This window comes from Rhea pennata, chromosome 4 (assembly GCF_028389875.1).
Source record: "Rhea pennata isolate bPtePen1 chromosome 4, bPtePen1.pri, whole genome shotgun sequence".
In the NCBI taxonomy this organism is placed as follows: domain Eukaryota; kingdom Metazoa; phylum Chordata; class Aves; order Rheiformes; family Rheidae; genus Rhea; species Rhea pennata.
Window position 1 is genome coordinate 3,130,348 of NC_084666.1, and position 12,282 is coordinate 3,142,629.

Sequence of the window (12,282 nt, forward strand, 5' to 3'; positions counted from 1 at the left end):
TGTGAGAGACAGCCTTGCAAAATGTGACTTGATAGCAGCCTCTGGAGAGTATTGCCCTGTGGCTATAGCACTGCAATTGTTTTTTGTCCCTGACACTGAGTAATTTCTTAGGGGATTTTTTTTTGTGACTGCTTTTCAGACTGTGATAAGAAATAACCTCCTTGGATTATTTAAGTTTAACCCCTACAGGTAGGTGCAAATTTAAGCAAGCATTTGCCTAAAAGAGAGGCTGTTCTGTCCATATAACTTGTCTCATTGTCTCCCCACAAAAATTGGTTTAACTGTTCCAAAATCAGTGTATGAGATGTGACCAGAAGCCTGCCTTGGGGTGTGTGTGCAGAGTGTGACTTCAAACCTCTGTTTCTAGAATCCTGCAGACTGAACAAATGGTGATGATTGTATAAAGTGCTTTCTGGTCTCTGGAATCCCATGATTGCTTTTCAGCTAATGTAGGGAATTCAGGTGTTTTCCCTGAGAGGTGCAGCAATTCCACAAGCCTGCAACGCTCAGAGTGCACTTTCTGATAACTTACAGCTCGGGCTGATCACTTTAGCTCAAGCTAATTAAACTCATGCCTTTTTTAATTTAATGTCTATTTTTGGTAAAGCAAGCTGAAATCCGCAGGAGTGGAGAAAATTAGATGAAGATTTTTAAGAAGCTTAATACCGGTATTGTAACTAGTTCTTAGGTTGTTGCTCAGAAGACCTTAGTACTGTCTTGTATCTTAACATTGCATTGTATCTAATTACTGGGTATTTAGAGAGCCAGACCTGGCTTTTGGACAATGCCTATATTCCAGCTGGTGGGCTTTTTTGCCTTTAAAGCTATTGAGTATGTATCATTACCTTACCTGTTGTTCCTCCATAATTAACCTGTAATTTGTTGGAGGAAGTGGATACAAATAGGTCTGAAACTTAAAAATGCAAACCCCTGTGCTCAACGAAGAGCATGGAGCTAAGCTGTTTGGCTTACATGAGGCAGCTGGCTTGAAACAGTAAGAGGGAGGTAAATGATTGGATTTTTCTTTTGAATGGATCAGGCTCAGTGACAACCATCTCTAAAGCAGTGATACTGGAAGGGAAGCCTTTCCTTTCTCCAGGAGAAAGTGACTGGGGCTACTGAATTCGACAGGAGCAATGCCTTACTGCTACACTTGTGTTTTGACAGGGTGAGCACAAGTGCTTTCTTGCAAAACCACTAAAAGCGGCTATCCTGCAGCTCCCTGTGATCAGTGCCTAGAAACTCACTTAAACCGGAGATGGCTAGCTTTTTTGCTGAATTGCCAGTCATAACTGTTCAAAAGAATCTTGTATTTCTGCTTTCCGGCTTTTTAAAGAGTATTCATGGGAGAGAGAAACTACAATTTCTTAAACAGATGCTATCGCATGATTCTGGATTTTGAGGCTTTAAGGAAATTGCCAACTGCTGTGGGGCAGTTGATTTGACTGAGGGGAATAGGCATTGCTGTGCAAGCAAAAGTACTATAATTGAGAACATTTTTCTGGACTTGTTAGACTGCCTTGGAAATTGAGGGTAAAATTAGTATTTTCAGATAACTGCTTTGAGTATTGGTAGTGTTAACGCAGTACATATGATCCTTCAGAAGTCCAGCAAACTGCTCTAAGACTTGACAGAAATCAGCCTTTGGAAAGCTGAGATGAAAGCTCATCAGCTTTGTCCTGCTAGTTCAGCTACATGGATATGTACCTTCATCTCATCTATGCAACTGCTACTAAAAGAGCAGAAAACTTTTCTGAATGAGAACCCCTTATGTAGCATGCATGTGCTCAGAGCTGTAAAACATCACACAATGCTAGGAGGAGAAATGCCTGATCTGCTGGAAAAACTCCTTAGATATGGCTTTTGCCTTGCTGTGCATGCATCAGTGTGGACAGAGGCATTTTTACTCCTAACCTGGTTATCCCACACACCTGCAGATGCAAATGTTGGTTAATATATAGTACTTGGCATCCTATAATGCACACCAAAATGTTATACTAGGGCTCTGTCTGGCACAAACTTCATAAACTGGGATGCAAGGTGTTACAGATGGTGTCTCAGCCTGAATTTCTAAGACTTCGATGAGCAAAGTGAGGTTACCTGCCATTGCTATTTGAAACTATCATGGCCAAGGTATTGGGCATTTGGCTCATGTCCTTTGAAAGCACCCTGAGCTGCTGACCTTCCATGCCTGTGCTGGAGGGCCAGGAGGATTGGGGGGGGGGGGGGAGAGGTCTTCAGGAATCCTGAAGACTGAGGGTTTGGGGGTTTTGTTGTTGTTTGGGGTTTTTGGCTTCCCCCCCTCAGCTGCTGACTTCTGCTAGCCTAACTGCTTAGGACTAGGATTTTGTATGTTCAACCACTCTACTGTGGGCTATTCTTTCAGCCAAAATAGCTTTCTCCTTAGAAGGAGAGCCCAAGAAAGGTTTTTTGCATGGTTTGTTTTTCTATCTCTGCTGAATAGGGTGCTGCTCAAAAGTTTGAGAGAAGGACTTATGAGCATCTTTCCTGTCATCTTTCCTGTCAGTTTTCATCAAGAGTTGAGCTTTGGTTCTCCTTGGAGGCATAGCTTGACAGTTAAAGATTTTGGCTTCCTTGGAGAGGTCTAGAGCCCCTGTGCTGCAAGTGCTGCTCCCACAGAGCAATCAAGCTTTTCTGGAGAGTGTGTGGGGTTGAAGTGATGTTTCCTTGTAACCATTACTCTGTAGATTTTTATTGCTGCAGCTGTCAGATACTGCTAAGGCAGAGCTGGAAGAGGTAATACCACCTTCAGCTTCTGCAGCTCACTTTGCCACCCTTCCTATGAGAGCCCAGGGCTATTAAAACACAGCTTAGAAGCAAAAGAGCTGCAGGGAAGCATCTTGCCCAGGTTGGGTGAGTTGTTAGTGGCAGGACTTGAGGGTAGTGAGGGAACAGGATGTGAAGAAGCTGGAGGTGGTGGGAGTAACAGCAAGACTGGGGGAACAAGACAGACTTGAGCCAGGCATGAGTTGCAAAAGGTGTAGTCCTGTGGTACACCCTGCCCCTGTGTCTGGGCTTGTGGGTTCTTGCACAAGCTCAGATGGCACATGTGAAACGAGCAGCTACTCTCTGCTTCTCCTGTAAAGTGTGATAACGAGGCTGAGGTGGTTCAGTCCTGTTCCAAAGCCTGACAGAAAAGTCTTGAGGTTTGTTGAGGCTCACTGAAGGACAAGCTAGGTATCTAAAGCACCTCATTGAGACTTCAACTTTAGGGATGAGTTAATGGACAAGGAATTATTCCAAGTGCACTGCTTTTGAGAGGGAAAAAAACTTCCATTTCTCTTTCTAGCACCTGATAATGAGGGTTGTTTACTTTCACATTACAGATAGTGGGCTGAGGCACAAGACTTAGGGTCAGGACCTCCACTACTTCTGGCTGCCCATTGTGAGGGGTGTGTTTTATTTCCTGAGTGTCCTTTAATGCTGCAGCACTGAATGAGGGTGCCAGGTTTGTCTGCAGCTGCAAATCTCCTGCAATCCTTGGCCTTGTGCCCTTTGTGCCTTGCATACAAAGGGAGTTAGGGGGTCATCCTGCTCATAGGATCAGAACTTCAAGGTGCAGGAGGGCTGTGTCCATCTTGCTCAGCCAGCCTTAACTTAGTTCTGACTTTGGCAGCTTCTTGTAATCCTGTGCGCTCTCACTTGTGAGGTTGCACCGTTGCCTCTCTCTAGCTGTAAACTGCATGTGTGCATACAGACAGCTTTTTTTCATTTCATTCTTATTTGCTATGGGAACTATTTCTTCCAGGACAGTACTCTGCTGATGGAGTTAATCCCTGTAGGATGACTCGCAACACAAGGCTGGTCTATAGCTGTATGTATGACTTGCTATCCATGAAACTTAGTGCCAAGCAAAGAGAAGATGTTAGCAGTGCCGTAGTGCCTGTGACTTCTTCCAAGGGCTCCCTCTGGAAAAAAGCCATTATCTGGTACTTAGCAAAAATTTTGCTATAGACAAAATGATGATAGCTCAGTTTGAAGGGACACTGATCAGAAGTCTGACTTGCTACTATGGTGTATCTCATAGCACTTAGGTAAATGCTGGCTTTGAGTGAAGACAGAAGTCTGCAATAATATACATGGGGGTCACTACCTTTGATCTTATAGCAGAATCCTTCTCCCAGCCAATTTCAGGCAATATGCAAAGGTGTTTCACCTCTCCCCCTCCCTGTTCATAGCACAAGCTAAAAAGTGCTGCCAAGCTGCTCCTCCATATGGAAATCTGATCAATATTTATCAGTTCACAAATACAAGTATCTGAAGGCAGCCAAATTATGCAATGTCTACAACAGATCCTGCTCCAAAGTGCTTTAGCACACAGATCAAACCTTCAGGGGATCTGAACAGATTCTGCTGTTGCCCACAGCATCTGTGGTAGTCCAGCAGCATAGGAGTGACACTCAGCTATCCCTGGGGATGGGGGGAAAACTGTTGCCAGAAGTGGCTGTCAAACCCTGTTCAAAGTGAAGGGAAAGGGCATCTGCCAGGCACACAGGAGGCAGTTCAGTTAGTTGTGTGTGGTGGGTGTTTCGTTCTGTTTTCTAAACTTCTGAGGTGACCCACACTTGACAGGAGCGAGTCACTTGAATTTTAAAATGCCTGATAAGAGTCACAGGCTGGAGGTTTCAAAATAGGAGTGGCTCAAAGCTTTGAGGTAGTTCAGTGACAAAGCAGACACCTGACTGGGAGCTCAGTTCCTGTATAGCCCAGGTTCAGGATTATTTGCAATGCGAGTGTTTTGTTCGTCCCTTGCCCAAGGGACGCACCGCTCGGCTGCCTTTTGTTCTGCTCTTTCCTCCCCTAAAGAGGGAGGAACTGAGGATGCTTCCCTTGCCAGAGTCCTCGCTGACCTCTGCCCAACCCTGTGATCTTACTCCACCCTTGCCCTTCTTCCAGCTCCTGCACTGTTTTCCCCCACCCCTGTCTCCAGTTCACTTTGTTTTCAGGAACCACTGCTGCCACTTCTTCATTAAGCCAGTTGCAGAAGGCTTGGGAAGCAAATGGATAACCTTCTGGATTGGCTCTTACCTATCTGCATCTTAATAGCATTGGGATGCTGGAAAAACTCAACTGCCAGCCCTACAGCTGGGATAAAACAGTATTGTGCTAAAACCATTTCAGTTCAGCCCCCACATGCCTTTTTGTCTGAGTTTCTAAGGAGGAAAAAGGGAGATGTGCAGACCTGTTGTGACAGCTTGCTTGGAGCTACCATCCTGCATATGCCTAAGATTAAAAGGTCAGGTAGTGGTGGGCATCCCTGTCTGCCCCCATGGGCACTGCTGTGAGTTACTGAGGCCTGATTCACTGTGGTGTGTAAGGGAGTTCAACTAATACCAAGACTTGTGAACAGTGACAATATCTGCAGGGGCAGCTGGTGTTGTCTACAGCTGGGGGAAATCAGTGATTCAAGCTAGAACAGGTGACTTCTGTGCCAGTCAGGCTAGCTGGGGTTAGGGATGAGAAAAATGCATCCAGCCATCATGACGATGGATGGGCCAAGGCTGCTTGGAGGGGTGGCTTTGCCAGAGCCACCAGGCTAATGCTCCATTTTCTTTGTTAAATAACCACTGTCACCTCCTCCAAAGGTATTTTTAGATGCAAATCCTACATGGCTTACAAGGATGGCAAGGGGAGGACTGGGAATGGGTCATTTGTCCTTGAGTGACTGCCACCCAGAGGAGACACCTCTTTAGATGGTGCCTACTGTGGCATGACGTCTGTGTTCTGTTTGGGTGCTTTAATCCAGTTTCTGCCTTGCAGAGATGAAAAAACTGCCTAGACTCCACCCACAGGGGAGGGCAGCATGTTCTGTGTGTTTTGGTGGCTGTTTGGCAGGTAGAGGGTGGGGAAGGGGAAACAAGCTGAGTTTTTGCTGGGATTCTCCCTGCCTTGGATAAGCAGTTTAGAGCAGAAGTTAGTTGAAGGCTTGAATGTTCTGTACCCTGGGACAGGCTAGAGTCCTCAGATGCCAACTGTGTGTTATTAGTCAGCACTTGGGGACAAGTACAAATGTCAGGACGTAGCTTGTAGCAGGAAGCGTTGCAGTCTGTATCCTGGTTCATCGAGTTCCTGTTTGTGGCTTCTCTGCTCAGGGCTTGTTTTTGCAGTGTCAAGCAGTCGGCTTGATATCCCGTCAAGAATGTGCATTACTTTTAACTGCTGCTTTTGGTGCTGTTGCATCTACATCTGCTTGTATGAGGCTTAAAAAAAAAAAAAAAAAAAAAAAAACTCATCAATATTTTAGAGTTTCCATTCAAGTCTGTCTTGGAACTCATCCTTTTCATTTTGGTACAGTGCCTAAAGCAAGCTAATGAAATATATTCCTCCTGCTTCAAATTAGGGCATAAAAGACTTGTCAGAAAATGGGTAGAAGCTGCTGAATAATTCTAGTAATGTAAAAATTGACATTCTATAATGTCTCTAATTCTTCTAATTAAACATGATACATGAACACTCAGAGTCCTCCAGCTGCTTCAGAATAAAACATTGCAGTGTGCTAGCTTGCTGTTGGAAAAAGGCTAGGTTAAGCTGTAATTACAAGTGCTGTGGAAGGATAAAGAATTGTCCATAGTAATTAACAAACTTGTCTAGCTTTCTTGGTGTTGCTGCCCACTCCGACCTATCCACCAGGAGTGCTAAGTCTGCCTGTATCAGGTGTCTCCTTGGAAACCTCCTTCCTCAGTTTTGAGTTGTGAAGTTGGGTGGAAAATGACTGCAGTGCTAGTAACCTGAGCTGGTGAATAAGTGGAGTTTGAGGGGAAGTGGGTGGGCTGAGGCCAAAACGCAGCTCTTGCTTTGATGTCACGGCCTTCATCGAGGTGGTTTGGTGTTAGTGAGATGTCCACCCTGTGTGGATCTGCAAGCTGTGTGCTTGACTTGGTGGGATGGTCATGGTGTTGTGACCTCTGTGTCCCTCATGCTTCTGAAAAGAAGCGGAGGAAAACCTAGAGGTTTTTGTCCATGCTCTCCTAGTTGAGTCCTAACACATCCTAAACCATTTCCTACCAGTATATCCCTTGAATGGGGATTTTATGCTTGATGGGTGGACTTTGGGCCACCAAGCCCCATGGAGCCTCCCACATTGGTGGGGCTCCTCTCCCTGGTGCAGGGGTAGCACTTGGCACTGTGTCGCCCACCCCAACTTCACTGCGGGTCTCTGGACATGGTGGGACTGACACTATGCTGATCTCCTCCTCCTCCTCCCCTTCCACCATCTTCTCACCCACAGGGTACCTCAAATGTGACACGGACGATGGCTGCGAGGCCAAGGAGGAGGCGGGGGGCGAGGAGCTCTTCGACACCGTGAACTCCTCCATCGTCTCGGGCGACAGCATCCGCTTCTTCGTCAACGTCAACCTGGAGGTGCCGCCCAACGTCGCTGGTGAGTCGCATGCAGCAGCTCTCGGGGCAAATAGGGGGGGATTAAAACACACAAAAACATAAAGTGGCTGATGGTGTAGCTGGCACAGGTACAAGGTTTATTTATTTATTTTTTTTTTCCAGAGAAATTTTTCCAAAAGTGCCCTAGAAAATCGCTGTTAAAAAAAGACTGAAAGGAGGCTTCCTGAGCTTCAGCCCCCCCCCCCGTGTGAAGCCTCCTGGGGTTTTATTGGGGGTTTTCCCCCCACTTTTTTTCCCTCAGAAAGAGGGAGGCAGGAGGAAAAGCGGTGTGTGAAACGGGGATCCCGCCGGAAAACTGCGAGGTGGGAGACGGCCGGGGGGAGGGGCCGAGCGGCGCTGTCGCGGCCTGGCGGTCGCTGCCGCGGGCCCGAGGAGCTGTTTTTACAGCAAAACCGGTGTCTTGCTGAGCGGTGTGTGTTGCGGGGAGTCCCTCTAAGTAGCTCTAACGCAACTGCGTTTTCTGGGGCTTTGGAAAACGCTTGGAATTGAGGGTTTTTGTTTTTTTAAAAAAACAGGCTTTAGGTTTGTGGAGTCAGGCCTGCAGGTTTATCCAGGGTTGTTGCTGGTCTCCAGCAGCTGGAAAAGAAAACAAACGGGGGGTAAAAATAGTAAAGAAATAAGTGAAGCAAGCGTATCAGGCATTTTGAAGCTGTTTTTATGCCTCGTGTTTGATGGTCTTGGGTGCGTGTGCTCAGTCCTGCTGTATTTGATGGGTATTAAAAGAGGGGAAGGAAGTGGCCTGGTGGAGGTCAGCTTCACATTCAGGTGACCCACCTCGGGGCCAGCCTGGCTTTGCGTTCGTATCAGTAAACGAACTCCTTGGGGAGGCACGACCCCCAGAAAAACGTGCTTTGAGCAAAGCCTGATCTGCTTTTGGTGCTGGCCAGAAGGCTGCTTAGCCCCAAATTGGCCAGTTCATCCATTAAAGTGTGAACATTGATCACGTAGGGGCATCCAGTGTTGCAGCTAGATTGTTTTTTGGTGTAATCGGCAATACGATGTTGTATTACGCTCTGGTTACAAATGTAAATCTGCCTGCTCCAGGTTAGGGCCCGAGTGCCAAACTCCCTGCAAAAACGTGTTGGTGACATCTGTGCCTGCTACAAGCAGAAGAGGACTTGGAGGATGGCATTTGCAGCTGGCCATATTGCATGCAGAGCTGTGAGATGAGGGGACTGCAGAGCAGCTAAACTAAGCTGTCAAGGAATAAAATCCCTAGGCTGTTCTTGAGGCTGTGCTTGACCCTGGCCTATGGTTTTAATGTTCTGCTATTCCTGTGCTAAATGGTGAAGGAGAGGAGCAAATAAACCTAGTGTTAACAGTATGTGCCTAGGAAAATACAGCCTTGGGACAAGCCAGAAGCCTTGGTTTCATGCCAGCTGCAGGAGGCAGTCTTAAAAATGTAGGCACTAACTGTTTTGGAAATTAAATGTGAGGGTTCTGGGTTATACTTGGAGAGGTGTTAAAGTTTAGTAGAGGTTACTTTTAGATTGTAATCAGATCCTGATTAATCCACAACAAGCAATTGTTGGAAACAACAATGTAAAACAGACACAGACTTGTGCTTGACTATCTTGAAGTCTATGTTCTGAATGTGAATGGTGGCTTTAATTTGGAATAATATGTAGTGATTTTTTTTCAAGCTTGCAGTTTTACAAATTCCATCTTAATTGAAAGACTTGAGGGTAACTGTACTCTATGACAAGTCTGGGCTTAATGCCGTGGGGTGCATTGTTTGGGGATGAGGAATGCGAGTGCTGTGGATTCTTCTGTTTGAAGGAGCTATCTTGTTGTTCTCTTAAGCTTGTTATGAATGTTTTCCCTTCTACTCAAAACAGGACAAAAAAGGCTTCCTTATTTCCCTCAAGCAGTGATGTCTGCTGGTATTAGTTGTGTGTTTTTTTTTTTTTTTAGCTGAGATGTTTGAGATGTTTAATGAAAAATGGACTTCTAAAGTGGAGTCCTCTTTTCAAACAGGGATGTAGGTTTCAAAATCTGCCTTCAGGCAGAATCTAGCCCAAACTCTCTAAGAGGACAGGTGTGAAGTAAAGGCCTGCCTACCACCTGCCTCCCCCCTACAAGCAGCATCAAAATGGGCTGGCCAGCCAAAACTCTTTCTTCACAAGAATCAGGCATGGGATTCTTCAGACTTCAGGTGCTTGAGTCTTCCAGGCTTTCACCACTTCCTCAAAGGTAGCTTGGCTGATGAATTATCTTCCAGAGTTGACTTTATATATGCCAAACCAGTCTCTGGATGTGGAGGAATATAGTTGATTCTCTGGGAGAGCTGATTTCAGATGGTTGAAAGTGACTGAGATGAGCTCTTCTAGCTCTTCTAATGGAACTAGCTTAAACTGCTAGAATCACTTAGGGAAGAAAAACAAAAATGCTTCTTAGTCTTTTTTAGCTCTTCCCAAGCTCTTCTCAGAAATGAGGCTTATACCTCATGACTGAGGTACTTCTAGGGATACTGCTCCTCACTTAACTATGCAAGGGGGCAGCTCTCAAATGTCCTTGCACTGCTGCTGCTCTCCAGATGTTTTATTTTGTATTCAGAATTTGAGTTCCTAGCTGAGCACTTGCAGTGGTTGTCCCTAAGCCTGTGGAGTAAAAAAAAAAAAAAAAAAAAAAAAAACAACTGCTCTGTCCAGGCAATCAAGACCCTACAAAAACAGATTACTTCCCAGCTCCCAGGGGAGTTAGGAGTGTGCACCAAAATCCTACTGCATCAGACTGGCACTGTTTAAACAGTGGAATAGTAAGTGTGGAAGTTTTTTTTTTTTTTTTTTTTTTGTTCCCCATTTCATTTTCTTGCTTTCTCCAAGTTGGATGAAGGCTATGAGCTGAAGGGCCTTCTTGTGCCAAATGACTTAGGGCATGTGTCATGCAACCCTCTACTAAAACAGCCTGGGGCCGGATGGATGCTGTGCGTTTGGAGAGTGACTGACCACTGGCCCTCAGTGCTTAAAATACAATTGCTCAATCTCCAGCAGGAAAAAACACCTATAAGGCAACTTGAAATGATAAATAGTTATGACGTATCTGTAAGCCTCTGTATGCCTATTCTGGTCACCATAGTTCTTTCTTTCCCTTGCTTTATATCATGTCCAAACTGTTTCCTGCAAGAGACCTTCTCTGGCAAGCTGCTGTGAGGTTGCTACCTGCTTTTGAGCATGGAGCTAGCAAATGCGCCTTGGGATTTGGTAGCACAGGGAACAGGTGCTGGCAGGCAACATAAGTGGAGTTACAGACTTGGTGGCAGCTCTGTTATCAACTTGTCGAGCTGTTAATCTCCATATGATGGATGAACAGCTTACTACAAGCATAATTAGATGCACTTAGCTATAATTCTGTTTTTAAGAGATCTCTGTGTGGGATTCAACATTGAGCCAACAAAACATAGCATGGCCTATAACTGACAATTATCTGTTGTCATAAAGTGTTGGGCTGTGTGCGCAGATGTATGTAAAAGGGATAGCTTCAAGAAATGTGAAGGTTAAGGTATGGCCTATCTTGTTTTTAATTAACATGGACTGCTGTTAGATTGCATATTGAGCCCAAATCAGCACAGATGCTCAGACATTAAAATGCTTCTTGGTTTTGACACTTGAGTCCTTTGTCCTTAGTGTTTCATTGCTTCCTTGTGGTAGCAGATAAGGCTTCTTATTTAATTCTGTCTGTGAGCCTCCTAGATTAGGTTTTTGGTGGGGAGAATTCCATCTTCAGCAAGTGTTGGTAGCTCCACTCAAAGTGTGTGTGTGTGTGTGTGTGTATATATATATATATATATGTATATTTTTTTTTTTGGAAACTGCATGCTTTAAGGCTTGGGATTGCTTGTCTGCTTTGGAGTGGTTTATTGAGAGACTTGTACCTAAAACAAGCGTTTAAGCAAAACTCAAGTTTTCAGGAGACAGCTGTTCTCAAAGAGATGGGTCATGGTGAGAGTCTGTAGGACATTCATAGGAGAGATGATCATCTTTAGGGTCTTGCTTTAAGCTTGAGCCTTAGGAGCAGCCACAGTAAATATGTACAAGTAAAACTCACCAAACCTATGCCCCATTGCCTGTATTCTTGCAGGAGTTGGTACAGCATTCCTGTCCCAAATGAAGTCCTTTTTCCCTCTCATCCCCTTTCTTACATCTCTGCCAGTTCCCTAACCTGGCCTCACAACTGTTTTTCTTTTCCCTTCTCTCTAGAAGTGTGTTAACCCTTTTGTCTTAGCATTAATATAAATAAAATACATAAAAGATAGAGAAATAAAATTTGTGTAGGCTTTGCATAAATCCCCCTGGAGCCCAGGCTGCCGGTGTATATACCTGCATCCTCTCAGCCTGTTACAGAAGCATCTAACTATATGGGGTTTAACCTGTTAGTTCCAGCTTTATCTGTGGAACATTTTGAAATGAATCCCTGCAAGTGAATACAGCAACATGAAGATTTGGTTCAGACTGGGCCTGAAATCTAGCAGGCTTCCCATTGCAAGCTTAACTGGTTGCAGTGGATCTAAGGCAACCAAGGACCCAATCTTGCGATTGGTCCTGGTGCCTTGATCAGCAGAGGAGGGACCCCTGTCTCAAACTGGAGAGCAGTGGTCCTCCAGCACAGGCATCCCAAAGCAGCGCAAAACTTGGCAGCTTCCTTTGAATATAGTTCTGTGACTGATTATAGTTTGGCCCTTATTCTCATGCCTTAGGACGTTTTTTAAGATGTCTCTGGCAAAGCCACCATCTCTTCCCCCACGCCAAGTTGCAATAGAGGGGTTTGCACAATTTTTCGTGAACTTAGGTCCAGCTTTAGCAGCTATAGCCGCTAAACACTTTGTAGTGTGTGCTGCCACTTACAGCCTTGTATCGGTGA

General features: G+C 45.2%; 1 protein-coding gene across 1 annotated transcript in view; it reads left to right on the top strand.

Moving 5' to 3' along the window:
- Positions 1–7,059: 7,059 nt before the first annotated feature.
- Positions 7,060–12,282, top strand: part of SLC4A11 (solute carrier family 4 member 11) — a 72,461-nt gene continuing 67,238 nt past the window's right edge. The window contains exon 1 of the mRNA XM_062574489.1: positions 7,060–7,402. Coding sequence (XP_062430473.1) covers positions 7,060–7,402 — 343 coding nt within the window. The remainder of the gene's footprint in view (positions 7,403–12,282) is intronic.